Below are 20,899 nucleotides of genomic sequence, written 5' to 3' on the forward strand. Positions count from 1 at the left end.
TAATTAATTTGTGTATATTTTTAATCTACATCTATTTTGATTTAAAAACTGGGCTGCCATTATTGTTAGTATTATGTCGGTAATAGTCCTGTGATTTATAGTGGATTTCTACTGTTAATGTTTGTGTGTCATGTCAAAATTAAATTAAAAGACATTTGTTAAAAAAAAAGGAAAGGGAACTCATTTTGTGCAGAAATGGAAAGCTTGCCAATGTCCATGAGGCAGAATGATTACAATAGCTACGATAATACATGTTCCCAATGATAAATCCCTCTACGGGTGGAGCATGCGGGAAACTAAAGTGACGTCAGAACTACACCTCCCTATTGGACAGTATAGAGGGGGGAGGCGGGGTCTTACCTTGAGGGACAGGGATCCGGCCATATAGAAGTGATCCAGGTCTATGAGCGACGCCAGTAAACCGGCCAATAGGACCTCGTACAGGTCACTCTTTTTCCTCAGTCCAATCACAATGGCCCACGACCAGAGGCCCACCCAATCCGTGGGTGGCGTTGTCCAGCAGGGCCCGCAGCCACAGGTGGTGCTGGACGACGGACAGCTGGAGGACGTGGTCCGCCATGACGCAGAACAGGCCCAGCCGGCAGAGGCCAGCAGGGAGGCGGAGCTGAACGTCTGCAGGAGCGCCTGGGCTTTCTCCGTCTCCACGGCCAGGCTCAGGGCGCCGCCCCCTCCTCCGGGACCCGCCCCTAGCGGGGAGGAGGAAGGGGAGGAGTCCAGCTTCGAGTAGAACCCTCGCATGTCGACGTGGAGGGGGGCGGCGGCGGCGGCGGTGGGAGGAGGGGCCTATCGCCAAGAGGGGGTCAGCAGCGGGATGCGGGTCGACTGGAGAGGGAGGGAGGGAGGGGAGGGAGGAGAGGGAGGGAGGGAGGGAGGGAGGGAGGGAGGGAGGGAGGGAGGGAGGGAGGGAGGGAGGGGAGGAAGGAGAGGAGGGAGGAAAGAGAAGGAGGGAGGGAGGGAGGGAGGGGAGGGAGGAGAGGGAGGGAGGGAGGGAGGGAGGGAGGGAGGGAGGGAGGGAGGGAGGGAGGGAGGGAGGGAGGGAGGAGGGGAGGGAGGGGAGGGAGGGAGGGGGGGGAGGGAGGGAGGGAGGGAGGAGAGGAGGAGGGAGGGAGGGAGGGAGGGAGGGAGGGAGGGAGGGAGGGAGGGAGGGAGGGGAGGAGGAGAGGAGGGGAGGAAGGAGGAAGGAGGGAGGGAGGGAGGGAGGGAGGGAGGAGGGAGGGAGGAGAGGAGGGAGGGAGGGAGGGAGGGAGGGAGGGAGGGAGGGAGGGAGGGAAGAGAAAGAAACAGAGAGATAGAGAGAGGAGAGGTCTTACAGCACACTGCTTCGCAAAACATGAAACGTTTTTCAAAACATATACAAGATATCAGAATGTGATCTCATGGATGCTTCACTGATCGAAAGCTGCTCGGTGAAGATCTATCGAAAACCTAAGATACAAATTTGACTGATATTATGTATTATTATTATTATAATAATACATAATATATATATAATTATATATTTATATAATAGCACCTTTCATACAAGAATTGCAGCTGTCGCGTTCATTAGAGATTCACCTTGAGTGAGGAGAGGGTTTAGCAATCAGAGATGTATGAATATTCAATATTACAGAGTATATTTACACAAACAGCTGAGAGTGGACGCAGGTTCTACTGGGCTCTGGGTCCAGCAGGAGTGAGAGTGGACGCAGGTTCTACTGGGCTCTGGACTCAGCAGGAGAGTGCGTCCAGCTCCTTCCATCACAATGGCTTTTATAACTTCTGCTTGGTGTTGGAGTGAATGAGGCGGCTCTCACCGACTATACATGGTGACAGTTAAAACAGAATGAGGTGGCTCTCACCGACTATACATGGTGACAGTTAAAACAGAATGAGGTGGCTCTCACCGACTATACATGGTGACAGTTAAAACATGAGGTGGCTCTCACAGACTATACATGGTGACAGTTAAAACAGAATGAGGTGGCTCTCACCGACTATACATGGTGACAGTTAAAACATGAGGTGGCTCTCACCGACTATACATGGTGACAGTTAAAACATGAGGTGGCTCTCACCGACTATACATGGTGACAGTTAAAACAGAATGAGGTGGCTCTCACCGACTACACATGGTGACAGTTAAAACAGAATGAGGTGGCTCTCACCGACTATACATGGTGACAGTTAAAACAGAATGAGGTGGCTCTCACCGACTATACATGGTGACAGTTAAAACAGAATGAGGTGGCTCTCACCGACTATACATGGTGACAGTTAAAACAGAATGAGGTGGCTCTCACCGACTATACATGGTGACAGTTAAAACAGAATGAGGTGGCTCTCACCGACTATACATGGTGACAGTTAAAACATGAGGTGGCTCTCACCGACTATACATGGTGACAGTTAAAACAGAATGAGGTGGCTCTCACCGACTACACATGGTGACAGTTAAAACATGAGGTGGCTCTCACCGACTATACATGGTGACAGTTAAAACATGAGGTGGCTCTCACCGACTATACATGGTGACAGTTAAAACAGAATGAGGTGGCTCTCACCGACTATACATGGTGACAGTTAAAACAGAATGAGGTGGCTCTCACCGACTACACATGGTGACAGTTAAAACAGAATGAGGCGGCTCTCACCGACTATACATGGTGACAGTTAAAACAGAATGAGGTGGCTCTCACCGACTATACAAGGTGACAGTTAAAACAGAATGAGGTGGCTCTCACCGACTATACATGGTGACAGTTAAAACAGAATGAGGTGGCTCTCACCGACTATACAAGGTGACAGTTAAAACATGAGGTGGCTCTCACCGACTACACATGGTGACAGTTAAAACATGAGGTGGCTCTCACCGACTATACATGGTGACAGTTAAAACAGAATGAGGTGGCTCTCACCGACTATACATGGTGACAGTTAAAACAGAATGAGGTGGCTCTCACCGACTACACATGGTGACAGTTAAAACATGAGGTGGCTCTCACCGACTATACATGGTGACAGTTAAAACATGAGGTGGCTCTCACCGACTATACATGGTGACAGTTAAAACAGAATGAGGTGGCTCTCACCGACTATACATGGTGACAGTTAAAACATGAGGTGGCTCTCACCGACTATACATGGTGACAGTTAAAACATGAGGTGGCTCTCACCGACTACACATGGTGACAGTTAAAACAGAATGAGGCGGCTCTCACCGACTATACATGGTGACAGTTAAAACAGAATGAGGTGGCTCTCACCGACTACACATGGTGACAGTTAAAACAGAATGAGGTGGCTCTCACCGACTATACATGGTGACAGTTAAAACATGAGGTGGCTCTCACCGACTATACATGGTGACAGTTAAAACATGAGGTGGCTCTCACCGACTACACATGGTGACAGTTAAAACAGAATGAGGCGGCTCTCACCGACTATACATGGTGACAGTTAAAACATGAGGTGGCTCTCACCGACTATACATGGTGACAGTTAAAACAGAATGAGGCGGCTCTCACCGACTATACATGGTGACAGTTAAAACATGAGGTGGCTCTCACCGACTATACATGGTGACAGTTAAAACAGAATGAGGTGGCTCTCACCGACTATACATGGTGACAGTTAAAACATGAGGTGGCTCTCACCGACTATTAGGGATGGGTATCGTTAGGATTTTATCGATACTACTACTCTTATCGATACTGCTTAACGGTTCGGTACTTTATCGATACTCTTATCGGTTCTTTTTGGTTCTTTTTTTGCAAGAAAAAAAGACAATTAATTAAGAACAGAATCAACATTGCTTTATTATTTATAAATACAACTTTATAAATAAGTATTATAAATAAATATAATTTCTTCAGCAACAGCAGCAGCAATGTTCTTTTATATAACTTTATAAATAAATATAATAAATTAATATAATTTCTTCAGCAACAGCAGCAACAATGTTTTAAATGTGTCTGACTCTGAATTATAGACTTTTTATAATAAACAACAAATGCAAAAGGCTAACAGAACTGTGACACTGGTTCACCCTATCCTCTGTCATCCTTCCTCTAGCTGCTAGGGAGAAAGGACTTTGGGTGGTGGAGGGAGGTCGAGGGAGGATGTGTGGTGGCCCTGGGCTCACTGGCCTGGGACATAGTGGCTGACGCCTCAGCTTGACGATCTATAAAAAGTTTAGATTGTAGTATTTGTAGCTAAACAATTGTTTTGTTTATTAGCCTATTTGTAATAATTCGTTATTAGCCTAGGCAACTCCGTATCTTGGCTTACGGTTACGGCTGCAGTGGATGCAGATGGAACACTGCGCGCAAGGCAGTCGAATACGCGCATTTCTGCACACTAATATCATGTTTTGCCAACAGATGTTTTGATAAATTGATTTGCTCGTATTGCCACCCTTACTGGCAAATGTTTTGTTGCACTTGTGGCAACGTGCATTGTCGGCATTGACCCTTGTAAAGTATATCCATACTTTAGAACGCTTCGCTCTATCCGCCATGATCACGACTCAGTGCATGCAGAGCTGCTGTCTGTGTGCAGAGCGCTATAGCACGGGGCGTCGGGGACTTTCATTAAGGAGTACCCGTATGTAGTACCCGGATGTCTATGTGTAGCACTAGCGAGTGTGTGTAATAATTGACTCGCTGGCTGCGGCTCGCTTCTCGTGCAGAGACAGAGAGGATCGTTCGCAACTTTTAAATAATAATAATAATAATAATAATTTCTCTAGAGTATCGATAGCAGTACCGAGGACGTCAGAGCATATAAATACTCCGGTATTTTCTAATATAGTACCGGTTCCCGTTTAAAACCGGGGTCCGGGGGGCATCCCTACCGACTATACATGGTGACAGTTAAAACAGAATGAGGCGGCTCTCACCGACTATACATGGTGACAGTTAAAACATGAGGTGGCTCTCACCGACTATACATGGTGACAGTTAAAACAGAATGAGGCGGCTCTCACCGACTACCAGGGAACAAACTTAACTTTTTGACTTACCAGCCATTTGGCTGGTAGATTTTAAAAACTACCAGCCATCCAGATTTTTTACCAGCCAAAAATTATAAATAGCTTTTTAGTATATCGCCATGTGTTATTATTACTATATAATACTCTCGTATGCTATTTTCAATTAATATCATAAACAACATAAGGAATATTAGCATAATTTTGAGTGGACTGAAGGAATGAGTCAGCGTTAATAGTTTTAAATGCAAATAATTTATTGCGAATTTATTTACAATATGGAAGCAAAAGAATTAAATAACATATTAAAACAACTTCAAACAAGATAAACAAATCCATACTTGCCACCTACAAGGCAACAAGGGATGTTAGCGGAGTCTGTAATGCATCCAGCCTTGTATGGAATAATAATATAATAATAGATAATAATAATAATACCGTCCACCCCTAATATAATATAATAATAATCTGGTCAGCAGCCTCCACTGATGTAGCGTGATTCAAACCCCCTCAATGTGCAGTTTCTAGTTAATCAGTTAGTCAGTTACGCAGCCTCCACTGATGTACAGTGACGAGTGAATCTGGTAGTTGGTTTATGACGTTACGAGTTAATCAGTCAGCAGCCTCCACTGATGTTATGACGTTACAAACGCGAAATAACATTATACATTATGCTCCGCGAAATAAAGAGAGCTTATTATTAATCAGTCAGCAGCCTCCACTGATGTTATGACGTTACAAACGCGAAATAACCACGGTACAAAATATGCCTCCACATATTTGGTCAAATCAAATGCAAAATTAAATATCCGCACAGTGCGCACAAAAAAAAAAAAGTTTGAATGCATTTTTTTTTTTTTAGTAGTCTACTCTTATAGCCTGCCTCTAGTCTAATGGCGCTTTTCCACTGCATAGTACCTACTCGACTCGACCCGCTTTAGGCACCTGGTACTTTGTTCCTTTTCCACTGCAGCCAGGTACTACTACTCCGTTTGTCTCCGTGTGGGGAATGGGGATGCAAGTGTTTATTGCACTTGGTTCTGTCGCAAACAAATCCTGAATGAAATGCATCCTTAGCGAGGCAGTAAAGATGGCGGCGCGGCGTTCTGTTTTCGTTCAGAGGCTACAAAGTGTGACGCGTCGAGTAGGGGGTATCTGCAGAGCCGCAGAGCCAGGCTGGACCAATAGGGTCGCTTGGAACCGAGTAGGGTATATCTGCAGAGCCGCAAGCCAACTTTATTATTATGATAAAAAACAGCTGTGACGCGGTATTCAGCCGCAGCTCTAGCCGACGCATGCAGTGGATTTTGTTGGCCGCCAGATGGCGCCCAGGCCTTAATTTATGACGGCCAAACATTAAATCTACAAGCCTGTGGCGGTGGGCGTGTGACTATTTTGTACCCTGTTTATGACGTTACGAGTTAATCAGTCAGCAGCCTCCACTGATGTTATGACGTTACAAACGCGAAATAACATTATACATTATGCTCCGCGAAATAAAGAGAGCTTATTATTAATCAGTCAGCAGCCTCCACTGATGTTATGACGTTACAAACGCGAAATAACCAGGGTACAAAATATGCCTCCACATATTTGGTCAAATCAAATGCAAAATTAAATATCCGCACAGTGCGCACAAAAAAAAAAAAAGTTTGAATGCATTTTTTTTTTTTAGTAGTCTACTCTTATAGCCTGCCTCTAGTCTAATGGCGCTTTTCCACTGCATAGTACCTACTCGACTCGACCCGCTTTAGGCACCTGGTACTTTGTTCCTTTTCCACTGCAGCCAGGTACTACTACTCCGTTTGTCTCCGTGTGGGGAATGGGGATGCAAGTGTTTATTGCACTTGGTTCTGTCGCAAACAAATCCTGAATGAAATGCATCCTTAGCGAGGCAGTAAAGATGGCGGCGCGGCGTTCTGTTTTCGTTCAGAGGCTACAAAGTGTGACGCGTCGAGTAGGGGGTATCTGCAGAGCCGCAGAGCCAGGCTGGACCAATAGGGTCGCTTGGAACCGAGTAGGGTATATCTGCAGAGCCGCAAGCCAACTTTATTATTATGATAAAAAACAGCGGTGACGCGGTATTCAGCCGCAGCTCTAGCCGACGCATGCAGTGGATTTTGTTGGCCGCCAGATGGCGCCCAGGCCTTAATTTATGACGGCCAAACATTAAATCTACAAGCCTGTGGCGGTGGGCGTGTGACTATTTTGTACCCTGGGTGGCTCTCACCGACTATACATGGTGACAGTTAAAACAGAATGAGGTGGCTCTCACCGACTATACATGGTGACAGTTAAAACAGAATGAGGTGGCTCTCACCGACTATACATGGTGACAGTTAAAACAGAATGAGGTGGCTCTCACCGACTATACATGGTGACAGTTAAAACAGAATGAGGTGGCTCTCACCGACTATACAAGGTGACAGTTAAAATATGAGGTGGCTCTCACCGACTATACATGGTGACAGTTAAAACAGAATGAGGTGGCTCTCACCGACTATACATGGTGACAGTTAAAACAGAATGAGGTGGCTCTCACCGACTATACATGGTGACAGTTAAAACATGAGGTGGCTCTCACCGACTATACATGGTGACAGTTAAAACAGAATGAGGTGGCTCTCACCGACTATACATGGTGACAGTTAAAACAGAATGAGGTGGCTCTCACCGACTATACATGGTGACAGTTAAAACAGAATGAGGCGGCTCTCACCGACTACACATGGTGACAGTTAAAACAGAATGAGGTGGCTCTCACCGACTATACATGGTGACAGTTAAAACATGAGGTGGCTCTCACCGACTATACATGGTGACAGTTAAAACAGAATGAGGTGGCTCTCACCGACTACACATGGTGACAGTTAAAACAGAATGAGGTGGCTCTCACCGACTACACATGGTGACAGTTAAAACAGAATGAGGTGGCTCTCACTGACTATACATGGTGACAGTTAAAACAGAATGAGGTGGCTCTCACCGACTATACATGGTGACAGTTAAAACAGAATGAGGTGGCTCTCACCGACTATACATGGTGACAGTTAAAACAGAATGAGGTGGCTCTCACCGACTATACATGGTGACAGTTAAAACAGAATGAGGCGGCTCTCACCGACTATACATGGTGACAGTTAAAACATGAGGTGGCTCTCACCGACTACACATGGTGACAGTTAAAACATGAGGTGGCTCTCACCGACTATACATGGTGACAGTTAAAACATGAGGTGGCTCTCACCGACTATACATGGTGACAGTTAAAACAGAATGAGGTGGCTCTCACCGACTATACATGGTGACAGTTAAAACAGAATGAGGTGGCTCTCACCGACTACACATGGTGACAGTTAAAACAGAATGAGGCGGCTCTCACCGACTATACATGGTGACAGTTAAAACAGAATGAGGTGGCTCTCACCGACTATACAAGGTGACAGTTAAAACAGAATGAGGTGGCTCTCACCGACTATACATGGTGACAGTTAAAACAGAATGAGGTGGCTCTCACCGACTATACATGGTGACAGTTAAAACAGAATGAGGCGGCTCTCACCGACTATACATGGTGACAGTTAAAACAGAATGAGGTGGCTCTCACCGACTATACATGGTGACAGTTAAAACATGAGGTGGCTCTCACCGACTATACATGGTGACAGTTAAAACATGAGGTGGCTCTCACCGACTATACATGGTGACAGTTAAAACAGAATGAGGCGGCTCTCACTGACTATACATGGTGACAGTTAAAACAGAATGAGGTGGCTCTCACCGACTATACAAGGTGACAGTTAAAACAGAATGAGGTGGCTCTCACCGACTACACATGGTGACAGTTAAAACAGAATGAGGTGGCTCTCACCGACTATACATGGTGACAGTTAAAACAGAATGAGGTGGCTCTCACCGACTATACATGGTGACAGTTAAAACATGAGGTGGCTCTCACCGACTATACATGGTGACAGTTAAAATATGAGGTGGCTCTCACCGACTATACATGGTGACAGTTAAAACAGAATGAGGTGGCTCTCACCGACTATACATGGTGACAGTTAAAATATGAGGTGGCTCTCACCGACTATACATGGTGACAGTTAAAACATGAGGTGGCTCTCACCGACTATACATGGTGACAGTTAAAACATGAGGTGGCTCTCACCGACTATACATGGTGACAGTTAAAACATGAGGTGGCTCTCACCGACTATACATGGTGACAGTTAAAACATGAGGTGGCTCTCACCGACTATACAAGGTGACAGTTAAAACATGAGGTGGCTCTCACCGACTATACATGGTGACAGTTAAAACATGAGGTGGCTCTCACCGACTATACATGGTGACAGTTAAAACAGAATGAGGTGGCTCTCACCGACTATACATGGTGACAGTTAAAACAGAATGAGGTGGCTCTCACCGACTATACATGGTGACAGTTAAAACATGAGGTGGCTCTCACCGACTATACATGGTGACAGTTAAAACAGAATGAGGTGGCTCTCACCGACTATACATGGTGACAGTTAAAACAGAATGAGGCGGCTCTCACCGACTATACATGGTGACAGTTAAAACAGAATGAGGTGGCTCTCACCGACTATACATGGTGACAGTTAAAACAGAATGAGGTGGCTCTCACCGACTATACATGGTGACAGTTAAAACAGAATGAGGTGGCTCTCACCGACTATACATGGTGACAGTTAAAACAGAATGAGGCGGCTCTCACCGACTATACATGGTGACAGTTAAAACAGAATGAGGTGGCTCTCACCGACTATACAAGGTGACAGTTAAAACAGAATGAGGTGGCTCTCACCGACTATACATGGTGACAGTTAAAACATGAGGTGGCTCTCACCGACTATACATGGTGACAGTTAAAACATGAGGTGGCTCTCACCGACTATACATGGTGACAGTTAAAACATGAGGTGGCTCTCACTGACTATACATGGTGACAGTTAAAACAGAATGAGGTGGCTCTCACCGACTATACATGGTGACAGTTAAAACATGAGGTGGCTCTCACCGACTATACATGGTGACAGTTAAAACAGAATGAGGCGGCTCTCACCGACTATACATGGTGACAGTTAAAACAGAATGAGGTGGCTCTCACCGACTACACATGGTGACAGTTAAAACATGAGGTGGCTCTCACCGACTACACATGGTGACAGTTAAAACATGAGGTGGCTCTCACCGACTATACATGGTGACAGTTAAAACAGAATGAGGTGGCTCTCACCGACTATACATGGTGACAGTTAAAACATGAGGTGGCTCTCACCGACTATACATGGTGACAGTTAAAACATGAGGTGGCTCTCACCGACTATACATGGTGACAGTTAAAACATGAGGTGGCTCTCACCGACTATACATGGTGACAGTTAAAACAGAATGAGGTGGCTCTCACCGACTATACATGGTGACAGTTAAAACATGAGGTGGCTCTCACCGACTATACATGGTGACAGTTAAAACATGAGGTGGCTCTCACCGACTATACATGGTGACAGTTAAAACATGAGGTGGCTCTCACCGACTATACATGGTGACAGTTAAAACATGAGGTGGCTCTCACCGACTATACATGGTGACAGTTAAAACATGAGGTGGCTCTCACTGACTATACATGGTGACAGTTAAAACATGAGGTGGCTCTCACCGACTATACATGGTGACAGTTAAAACATGAGGTGGCTCTCACCGACTATACATGGTGACAGTTAAAACATGAGGTGGCTCTCACTGACTATACATGGTGACAGTTAAAACATGAGGTGGCTCTCACCGACTATACATGGTGACAGTTAAAACAGAATGAGGTGGCTCTCACTGACTACACATGGTGACAGTTAAAACAGAATGAGGTGGCTCTCACTGACTACACATGGTGACAGTTAAAACAGAATGAGGTGGCTCTCACCGACTATACATGGTGACAGTTAAAACAGAATGAGGTGGCTCTCACCGACTATACATGGTGACAGTTAAAACAGAATGAGGTGGCTCTCACTGACTACACATGGTGACAGTTAAAACAGAATGAGGTGGCTCTCACTGACTACACATGGTGACAGTTAAAACAGAATGAGGTGGCTCTCACCGACTATACATGGTGACAGTTAAAACAGAATGAGGTGGCTCTCACCGACTATACATGGTGACAGTTAAAACAGAATGAGGTGGCTCTCACTGACTACACATGGTGACAGTTAAAACAGAATGAGGTGGCTCTCACCGACTACACATGGTGACAGTTAAAACATGAGGTGGCTCTCACCGACTACACATGGTGACAGTTAAAACAGAATGAGGTGGCTCTCACTGACTACACATGGTGACAGTTAAAACAGAATGAGGTGGCTCTCACTGACTACACATGGTGACAGTTAAAACAGAATGAGGTGGCTCTCACCGACTACACATGGTGACAGTTAAAACAGAATGAGGTGGCTCTCACCGACTATACATGGTGACAGTTAAAACAGAATGAGGTGGCTCTCACTGACTACACATGGTGACAGTTAAAACAGAATGAGGTGGCTCTCACTGACTACACATGGTGACAGTTAAAACAGAATGAGGTGGCTCTCACTGACTACACATGGTGACAGTTAAAACAGAATGAGGTGGCTCTCACCGACTACACATGGTGACAGTTAAAACATGAGGTGGCTCTCACCGACTACACATGGTGACAGTTAAAACAGAATGAGGTGGCTCTCACTGACTACACATGGTGACAGTTAAAACAGAATGAGGTGGCTCTCACTGACTACACATGGTGACAGTTAAAACAGAATGAGGTGGCTCTCACCGACTACACATGGTGACAGTTAAAACAGAATGAGGTGGCTCTCACTGACTACACATGGTGACAGTTAAAACAGAATGAGGTGGCTCTCACTGACTACACATGGTGACAGTTAAAACAGAATGAGGTGGCTCTCACCGACTATACATGGTGACAGTTAAAACAGAATGAGGTGGCTCTCACTGACTACACATGGTGACAGTTAAAACAGAATGAGGTGGCTCTCACCGACTATACATGGTGACAGTTAAAACAGAATGAGGTGGCTCTCACTGACTACACATGGTGACAGTTAAAACAGAATGAGGTGGCTCTCACTGACTACACATGGTGACAGTTAAAACAGAATGAGGTGGCTCTCACCGACTATACATGGTGACAGTTAAAACAGAATGAGGTGGCTCTCACCGACTACACATGGTGACAGTTAAAACAGAATGAGGTGGCTCTCACCGACTATACAAGGTGACAGTTAAAACAGAATGAGGTGGCTCTCACCGACTACACATGGTGACAGTTAAAACAGAATGAGGTGGCTCTCACCGACTATACATGGTGACAGTTAAAACAGAATGAGGTGGCTCTCACCGACTATACATGGTGACAGTTAAAACAGAATGAGGTGGCTCTCACCGACTATACATGGTGACAGTTAAAACAGAATGAGGTGGCTCTCACCGACTACACATGGTGACAGTTAAAACAGCCAGGATCTAGAACTACAGTGGGTCTCCTGGAGGACAGGCTGGGCTCACGGTGACACATTTTGCTGTTTTAATACAATATAACGGGTGTTTACATTTTTACTTTATTTCTTTCATGTTTTACATATATCGTTTTTTTTTTGCATATATATATATATATATTTGTTTTGTAAGGTTTTAAATGAGTATACACACTCATTTGAGTAGTGGAATAAAGGGGTAGGATTAAATAAGTGTATGCTTCTTCCTACTCCTTTTCGAACGTGTAAATGTTGAGTTATGTTTTGCTTTTGTTTTATTTATCTAGATTTTTTCCCATTTAATTTCTTGATCAATGATTTGTTTTGATTTGATATTGTTTGTATGTATTTACATGTTCGAAATAAAGATTTCAAATCAAATCAAATCAATAACACACTTTAATGGTACACACATTTGTAGATATTCGTCTATACATTCTTAGTACAATAGATAAATGGATTGATTCATAGATATTATACATATTGCAGATCCTGTCATCAGCTCCTCTGGTCAGCCAACACCGTGGTCAGTGCTTGGGCTGTGGGCCTGTGACTCTCAGCAACAGATGCACTGGCCTTCCGGCCACAAATAGATCTTGACCACTACAGTAGCCACAGACAGGCTGAGATGTACATGAAGACATGCTGATGAAAGACATGGATAGATGTGTCTAGGGACATGAATAAATGAGCAGACGGAGGGACAGACAAGTGTCAGTGACACGTTATCAATGTTCAGCGTTGTGGTCATCACTAAATCTAGGGGTCACCATGTCAGCCAGTGGGTTCATTTACATGTTGTGTTGGCTCAACGCTGTCCACTAGGTCTATGAGCTCAATAGCCTTGGGGTCGTTCTTCTTACTAATATGGACTAAATTACTAAATGTATATGAATATTCAGATCCCCATGCATGATTCATGTTTCACACCTAATGACGCCGACTGAGAGATTAGCTCTGAGAATTCCTACAGATGATTCGGTGGTTGGTATAATGTGATGACTCAGCTTTGAGCTCAATAACAACAAGGTATTCAAATGATTCACCAGGTCAATGTCATTACATGCAAACGATGTGGATAAAATAGCAGCGATCCCTCCCCCTTTCCTGTTTAGCCCGGCCGACTGACTGATGGTATTTATATTTTGGAGGACAGGCTTCCATCAGCGTTGTTGCACCAGTAATGTCCTTTAGCCAGGTCTGGACCAAGAACATGCATCACAAGTTGTTCTAAAACAACATGCTGCTCTCACGCGAGGCCACCTCTCCCTGTTGGTGTCTGTTACCAGGGAACATAGGTTTATTTCTCTGTTGCCTACCTACTCACTGTGTACCTTCACTGTCTACAGCTGCCCTACACTGTAATCACAGTCATCATAATAATCTTAACTACCCACCCCACTAGTCTACCCATATACTCTGTATAGCATGTACAACAGTGCTGTATATGCCGCATATATACATTATATTATACATTACACTCTGACCCGACTGCTGCTGTGACCTTACTGTGACCCGCTGTGACCCGCTGTGACCCGCTGTGACCTCACTGTGACCCGCTGTGACCCGCTGTGACCTCACTGTGACCCTCTGTGACCCGCTGTGACCCGCTGTGACCTCACTGTGACCCGCTGTGACCCGCTGTGACCTCACTGTGACCCGCTGTGACCCACTGTGACCCGCTGTGAACCGCTGTGACCCGCTGTGACCTCACTGTGACCCGCTGTGACCCGCTGTGACCCGCTGTGACCCGCTGTGACCTCCATTCACATGTAAACACTGAACTGAATGTTACTCACTGTGCCTTGTATATATTATATTGATCTATTTTTACATTATTTTCTAGCACTCGCTTGTATTTAAATATGTTTTAGTTAAGTACTGTGTGATTTTGTGTGAAGGGCGGACTAGCAGAGTAAGATTTTCACTGTATGGCAAACTGTCTGTTTAACTGTGTTTAACATATGACAATAAACAATCTTGATTCTTGAATCTCGAATCTTGAATATATTTATATTTACTGCATTTAATATATATCCATATCTGTCTGCATATATTCCTCCTATATACACCTGCATATAACCCATATAACTGTATGATAGCATTAGCATGTACAATAATGCTGTATATACCGTATTTATATATATATATATTAATTACCATATATACTGTATATCAATCCACCCGTCTGTACATACCTGCACATAATCATTTTGCATATCTGTAGATACTATATACAGCTATATATCCCTTACCTACTCTTACTAGTTACACTGCTGCTACGACCATAGTGCCTTTATATACCTGTATCACTGTACATATTAATACTACACCTCTGTACAGTACATATCTGATCAGCACTATTACTCAGTAGTACTCATTTATATATTTTATACCCAGTTTAATCACCTGTACATTGTATGTTGCACTTTACTGTTAACTTTGCACTCTAGTTGGATGTCAAACGTATTTTTGTTGTACTGTACTTGTGCCGCATGATGACGATACATTTGAATCTAATCTTGAATCTAATTTGTGGCAGCCCTCCACAATACCCCACAGGCAGGCCCACCCACCACAACTAGACCCTCCCCCCACAGGCAGGCCCACCACAACTAGACCCTCCCCCCACAGACAGACCCACCACAACTAGACCCTCCCCCCACAGACAGACCCACCACAACTAGACCCTCCCCCCACAGGCAGGCCCTCCCCCCACAGACAGACCCACCACAACTAGACCCTCCCCCCACAGGCAGGCCCTCCCCCCACAGGCAGGCCCACCACAACTAGACCCTCCCCCCACAGACAGACCCACCACAACTAGACCCTCCCCCCACAGGCAGGCCCTCCCCCCACAGACAGACCCACCACAACTAGACCCTCCCCCCACAGGCAGGCCCACCACAACTAGACCCTCCCCCCACAGACAGACCCACCACAACTAGACCCTCCCCCCACAGGCAGACCCACCACAACTAGACCCTCCCCCCACAGGCAGACCCACCACAACTAGACCCTCCCCCCACAGGCAGACCCACCACAACTAGACCCTCCCCCCACAGGCAGGCCCACCCACCACAACTAGACCCTCCCCCCACAGACAGGCCCACCACAACTAGACCCTCCCCCCACAGACAGACCCACCACAACTAGACCCTCCCCCCACAGGCAGACCCACCACAACTAGACCCTCCCCCCACAGGCAGACCCACCACAACTAGACCCTCCCCCCACAGGCAGACCCACCACAACTAGACCCTCCCCCCACAGGCAGACCCACCACAACTAGACCCTCCCCCCACAGACAGACCCACCACAACTAGACCCTCCCCCCACAGACAGACCCACCACAACTAGACCCTCCCCCCACAGACAGACCCACCACAACTAGACCCTCCCCCCACAGACAGACCCACCACAACTAGACCCTCCCCCCACAGACAGACCCACCACAACTAGACCCTCCCCCCACAGGCAGACCCACCACAACTAGACCCTCCCCCCACAGGCAGACCCACCACAACTAGACCCTCCCCCCACAGGCAGACCCACCACAACTAGACCCTCCCCCCACAGGCAGACCCACCACAACTAGACCCTCCCCCCACAGGCAGGCCCACCACAACTAGACCCTCCCCCCACAGGCACTCACTCACTCACTCACTCACTCACTCACTCAGACACTCACTCACTCACTCACTCACTCACTCACTCACTCACTCACTCACTCACTCACTCACTCACTCACTCACTCACACTCTCTCTCTCTCTCTCTCTCCCTCTCTCCCTCTCTCTCTCTCTCCCTCTCTCCCTCTCTCCCTCTCTCCCTCTCTCCCTCTCTCTCTCTCTCTCCCTCTCTCTCCCTCTCTCTCCCTCTCTCTCCCTCTCTCTCCCTCCCTCTCTCCCTCTCTCTCCCTCTCTCTCCCTCCCTCCCTCCCTCCCTCCGCCCGTCTGTCTGTCTCTCATCATGTAACTGACACCGACAGGTCATGATCATGGAGTGTGCAGATTGAGAAGTGCATTTATTGTGAAATTATACTATTATTATACAGTGATACAGTAAGGCAAAATCTGCATATGGCTCAACGACAACAAACTATCATTACACCTGGGCAAAACAGAGTCCATTCTCTTCGGTTCAAATAACAAACTCAGCAAGAGGCTTCAGAACATCCCACTCCACTGACACATGCCTTCTCTATTTAAACGACCACATCAAACAAGAGGTGGACGCGGGCAAATACTGCGGCATGGTCATGCTGGACCTACAAAAGGCCTTCGACACTGTCAATCACACCATTCTGATTGACAAGCTAAAAGCAATTGGTTTTGATAGTCTATCAGTGAGCTGGATGCAATCCTACCTTGAGGGGAGGGAACAGATGGTGGAGGTAAACGGTACCCTATCCCCCCCCCCCCCCTCACAGTGAGCTGTGGTGTTCCACAAGGAAGCATACTAGGACCGCTACTCTTCCTAATTTATGCAAATGACATGTCGTCAGCCTGTGACTGCAACTTGTTCCTGTTTGCGGACGACTCAGCCCTGCTGGTCTCTGACAAGAACAAGTTGCAGGTTGAAAAAACCCTCAGCTCAGAACTAGGCAAAATCTGCACCTGGCTCGCTGATAACAAACTATCATTACACATGGGCAAAACAGAGTCCATTCTCTTCGGATCAAATAACAAACTCAGCAAGACCGACGGCTTCTCAGTTACAGTGGGTGACAATATTGTCACAAGGAAAGACGAAATTACCTACACGACCAAGGTACCCATGTACATGTCAAAATACTTCCCAAAGGTCAGTGAATACCACAACCACAACACCAGAGGGAGTTCCACAAATCATGTTAAACCCAGATTCGGCTCAAATAAGGGACTAAACACGTTTCGCAATTATGCCACATCAATGTGGAACGCCCTACCCAAAGCTGTAAAGGAATGTGAATCACTACCCACTTTCAAAAACACTCTCAAAGAACACCTACGGGAGACTGCAATTCGAAACTGGCCCCTGTAAATGTCCGAACCCAGTTGTACAGTAAAGACCAAGTATGGCTTTCCAATGTACAATGTACAGTAGGCCTGCCACGATAACACATTTTGCTGGGCGATTAATTGCCCCCGAAAATATCGCGATAAGCGATATTATTGCGACCGGTTAGAGAATTTTTTTTTGAGAAATTTATTTCCCAAAACTTTTATTTTGAAGCCCACCGCTCCGTCTTTTCCGGTGTTTAGACTTTTATTTTGAAGCCCACCGACCGGAGCGGAAGTATTGTTGTTATTATCCTAGCAGCATCTATGAGCGGCCAACTTGTATCGTCCGGTTCTGTGTTTTTGAGCTAATGATAAAACAAATGTTGAGATTGTTGGTGAGCAACTAACTTTAGGTTAGTTTTAACGTTAGCTACTAACGTTAGATGCAGCTACTACAGGCAATCAACGATGAGGAGGAAGCGTCAAAGCCGTATAGAATAGAATAGCTGTGGTGCGTAGGCACGGGAGCGCAACTCGATTACCTGTTATAATAAATTAATTCATGTTTAACTTGTCCCCGTGTCCAGTCCTTTGACTAGTCCCACCCGTTCATTGTAAACAATGATGCATGTAATTGTATTAACGTTATTCTGTGTTGTAGCTATGCTATACGTTGTATTTCGTTTGTTGGCTATTTAGCTAATGTTGTTGGCATTGAATGAGCATCAACACTAGATCTTTAATCTTTATTTAGCAGTCCAGTTTCTCCGGGCAGTAGCGAGTAACTACTTGGGTCTAAAAATAGCTAACGTTACACTACAAAGAACGCTATTTGGTTAAAAGGAGCAACACTATTGAGAAATGTAGTTAAGCTATATGTGGCGTTGCTAGTGCCCCACGGAGCTCCCGTGCTGTGCTCTGTAGTAAGGCCAGCGGCCCCCCACACGGAGTGACTGACGAGGGGTACTGGACTGGTTCCGCCTCATTAAAACAAACGCGCAAATAGCAATTAATCGCGCCCGTCAAAATCATTGCATTAATTTTAATTATCGCGGCAATTAATCGATTTATTGCTTATCGCGGCAGGCCTAATGTACAGTGTCCCCCCCCCCCCCCCACCCAACCAACCCCACCCCACCCCACCTACCCAACCTCCTCCAATGTACAGTTTCTACGGCAAATGTATATACACTCTTTTTCTGGATTTTTTTTGTATCAGTACTGTATTTGCAAATCTGGTATGTCATAAATGTATAGATGTAGCAGTACTGTCTATCTGTATGTCATGTATGTCACATATATGTTATGATGAATTGAAAATGGGGGACCCTGATGTAAACAAGACGAAAGTCTTTCTCTGGTCTGCATCCCCTTAACAATTGTGTGTATTGAGCTGTACTGTACTGTACCCATTCTGTAATCTGTTAATAAAGTTTTCAATCAATCAATCAATCAATCAATCAATCAAGTCATACTGGGCCAGCAGCATTGATTGATTTAATTGATTGATTGATTGAAAACTTTATTAACAGATTGCAGAATGGGTACACCATGTACAGTACAGCTCAATACATACAATTGTTAAGGGGATGCAGACCAGAGAAAGACTTTCGTCTTGTTTACATCAGGGTCCCCCATTTTCAATTAATCGTAACATATATGACATACATGACATACAGATAGACAGTACTGCTACATCTATACATTTATGACATACCAGATTTGCAATTACAGTACTGTTTGTGATACAAAAAGAGTCCAGAAAAAAAAAAAGTATATACATTTGACGTAGAAACTGTACATTGGATTGGGTAGGTGGGGGTGGGACTGTACATTGGAGGTGGTTGGGTGGGTGGGTGGGGGGGGGGGGGGGGGGTTGGGTAGGAGGGGTGGGTGGGGGACACTGTACAACTGTACAAACAAAACTGTACATTGGATTATTGACAAGACCATACTTGGTCATTTACTGTACATTGGAGGGGGTTGTGTTCGGACATTTGTAGGGGCCAGTTTCGAGTTGCAGTCTCCCTTAGGTGTTTTTTGAGAGTGTTTTTGAAAGTGGGTAGTGATTCACATTCCTTTACAGCTGTGAGTAGGGCGTTCCACATTGATGTGGCATAATTGCAAAACGTGTTTAGTCTCTTGTTTGTGCCGAATCTGGGTTTAACATGATTTGTGGAGCTCCCTCTGGTGTTGTGATTGTGGTATTCACTGACCTTTGGGAAGTATTTTGACATGTACATGGGTACCTTGGTCGTGTAGTGTATCTTGTAGACCAGGCCCATTGCAAGTTGCTGTACTCTGTCGTCTACTCTAAGCCATCCTAGGTTGTCAAAGTGTGCAGGGGTGAGGTGGGTTCTAGGAGTAAGGTCAAGCAGTAGTCTGACTAGTTTGTTTTGAGATGTTTGTAATTTTGTTTTTAGCGCCTTTGAGGTGCTTTGGTACCATGAGGTGCAAGCATAGTCATAGTACCCTTGAATGAGTGCTCCTGCCAGAGTCTTCAGGGTATTCTTGTTTACCAGAGAGGAAATCCGGTACAAGAATCGAGCATAACTAGTAAGAACAGTTAAAGGATATGTACACATATAGATATAGTATCTACAGGTATATAAAGAAACATGTTGTTGTGATGTGATGACAGCACTGACATGTTGTATCAGAGCCGCCTGTATCGATCTGACCTGCGGACAGCGCCGTCACGTCACAACACACACACTCCGTTAGCGGATAATAACAACACACACGGCGGGTATATTATTATCTGATTGAATGATGAAATATGGTCGTGGTTTGTTAGCACTCACCCCACCACCACCATCATCATCATCATCATCATCATCATCACACAGCAGCTTCTGCAGACACCGCCGTCTTCTTCTTCTTCTTCTTCTTCTTCTTCTTCTTCTTCTTCTTCTTCTTCACTGGGTTTAATGGCGGGTCGCGACCACTGAAGGCGCACACCGCCCCCTACTGTACAGTCTGTTTTACACAGTCCTTCTTCTTCTTCTTCTTCTTCCACTTGGGTTTTACGGCGGTCAGCCACCAACTGTTTGGGGCAATAGCGCCATCTTCTGGTATCCTTTACCTCCTACAGTGTCCATGTTCCCTCCCCATCTTGAAGTGCAGCTACTGCTGCTCCTCCCTGACTGTGAGACACTCCTCCTGGCCTCCTGTGGGCTGACTCTGGCCTTCTGGATCACTCAGGATCCCCTTCTCTAACTCACTAACCACCTCCTCCCATGTCAGACCCTCCATGCCCACGTGTTGTACTGCCACTTTAACTATTAACTTCATCCTATCTGTCTTACCGCTAACCATCGCTGTAGCATTAACCACTCCTGCCACAAAGGCCACTACACTCAGC

General features: G+C 45.7%; 1 protein-coding gene across 1 annotated transcript in view; it reads right to left on the bottom strand.

Annotated features, from left to right (window-relative positions):
- tmem267 (transmembrane protein 267) overlaps positions 1–20,444 on the bottom strand; it is a gene marked incomplete at its 3' end in the record, with an annotated part of 40,596 nt that extends 20,152 nt beyond the window's left edge. The window contains 4 exon segments of the mRNA XM_084338940.1: positions 361–495; positions 497–597; positions 600–843; positions 20,340–20,444. Coding sequence (XP_084195066.1) covers positions 361–495; positions 497–597; positions 600–759 — 396 coding nt within the window. The 5' untranslated portion in view covers positions 760–843; positions 20,340–20,444.
- Between the last annotated feature and the right edge of the window lie 455 nt (positions 20,445–20,899).

This window comes from Notolepis coatsorum (genome assembly GCF_963971535.1).
Source record: "Notolepis coatsorum genome assembly, contig: SCAFFOLD_982, whole genome shotgun sequence".
NCBI classification, from domain to species: Eukaryota; Metazoa; Chordata; class Actinopteri; order Aulopiformes; family Paralepididae; genus Notolepis; species Notolepis coatsorum.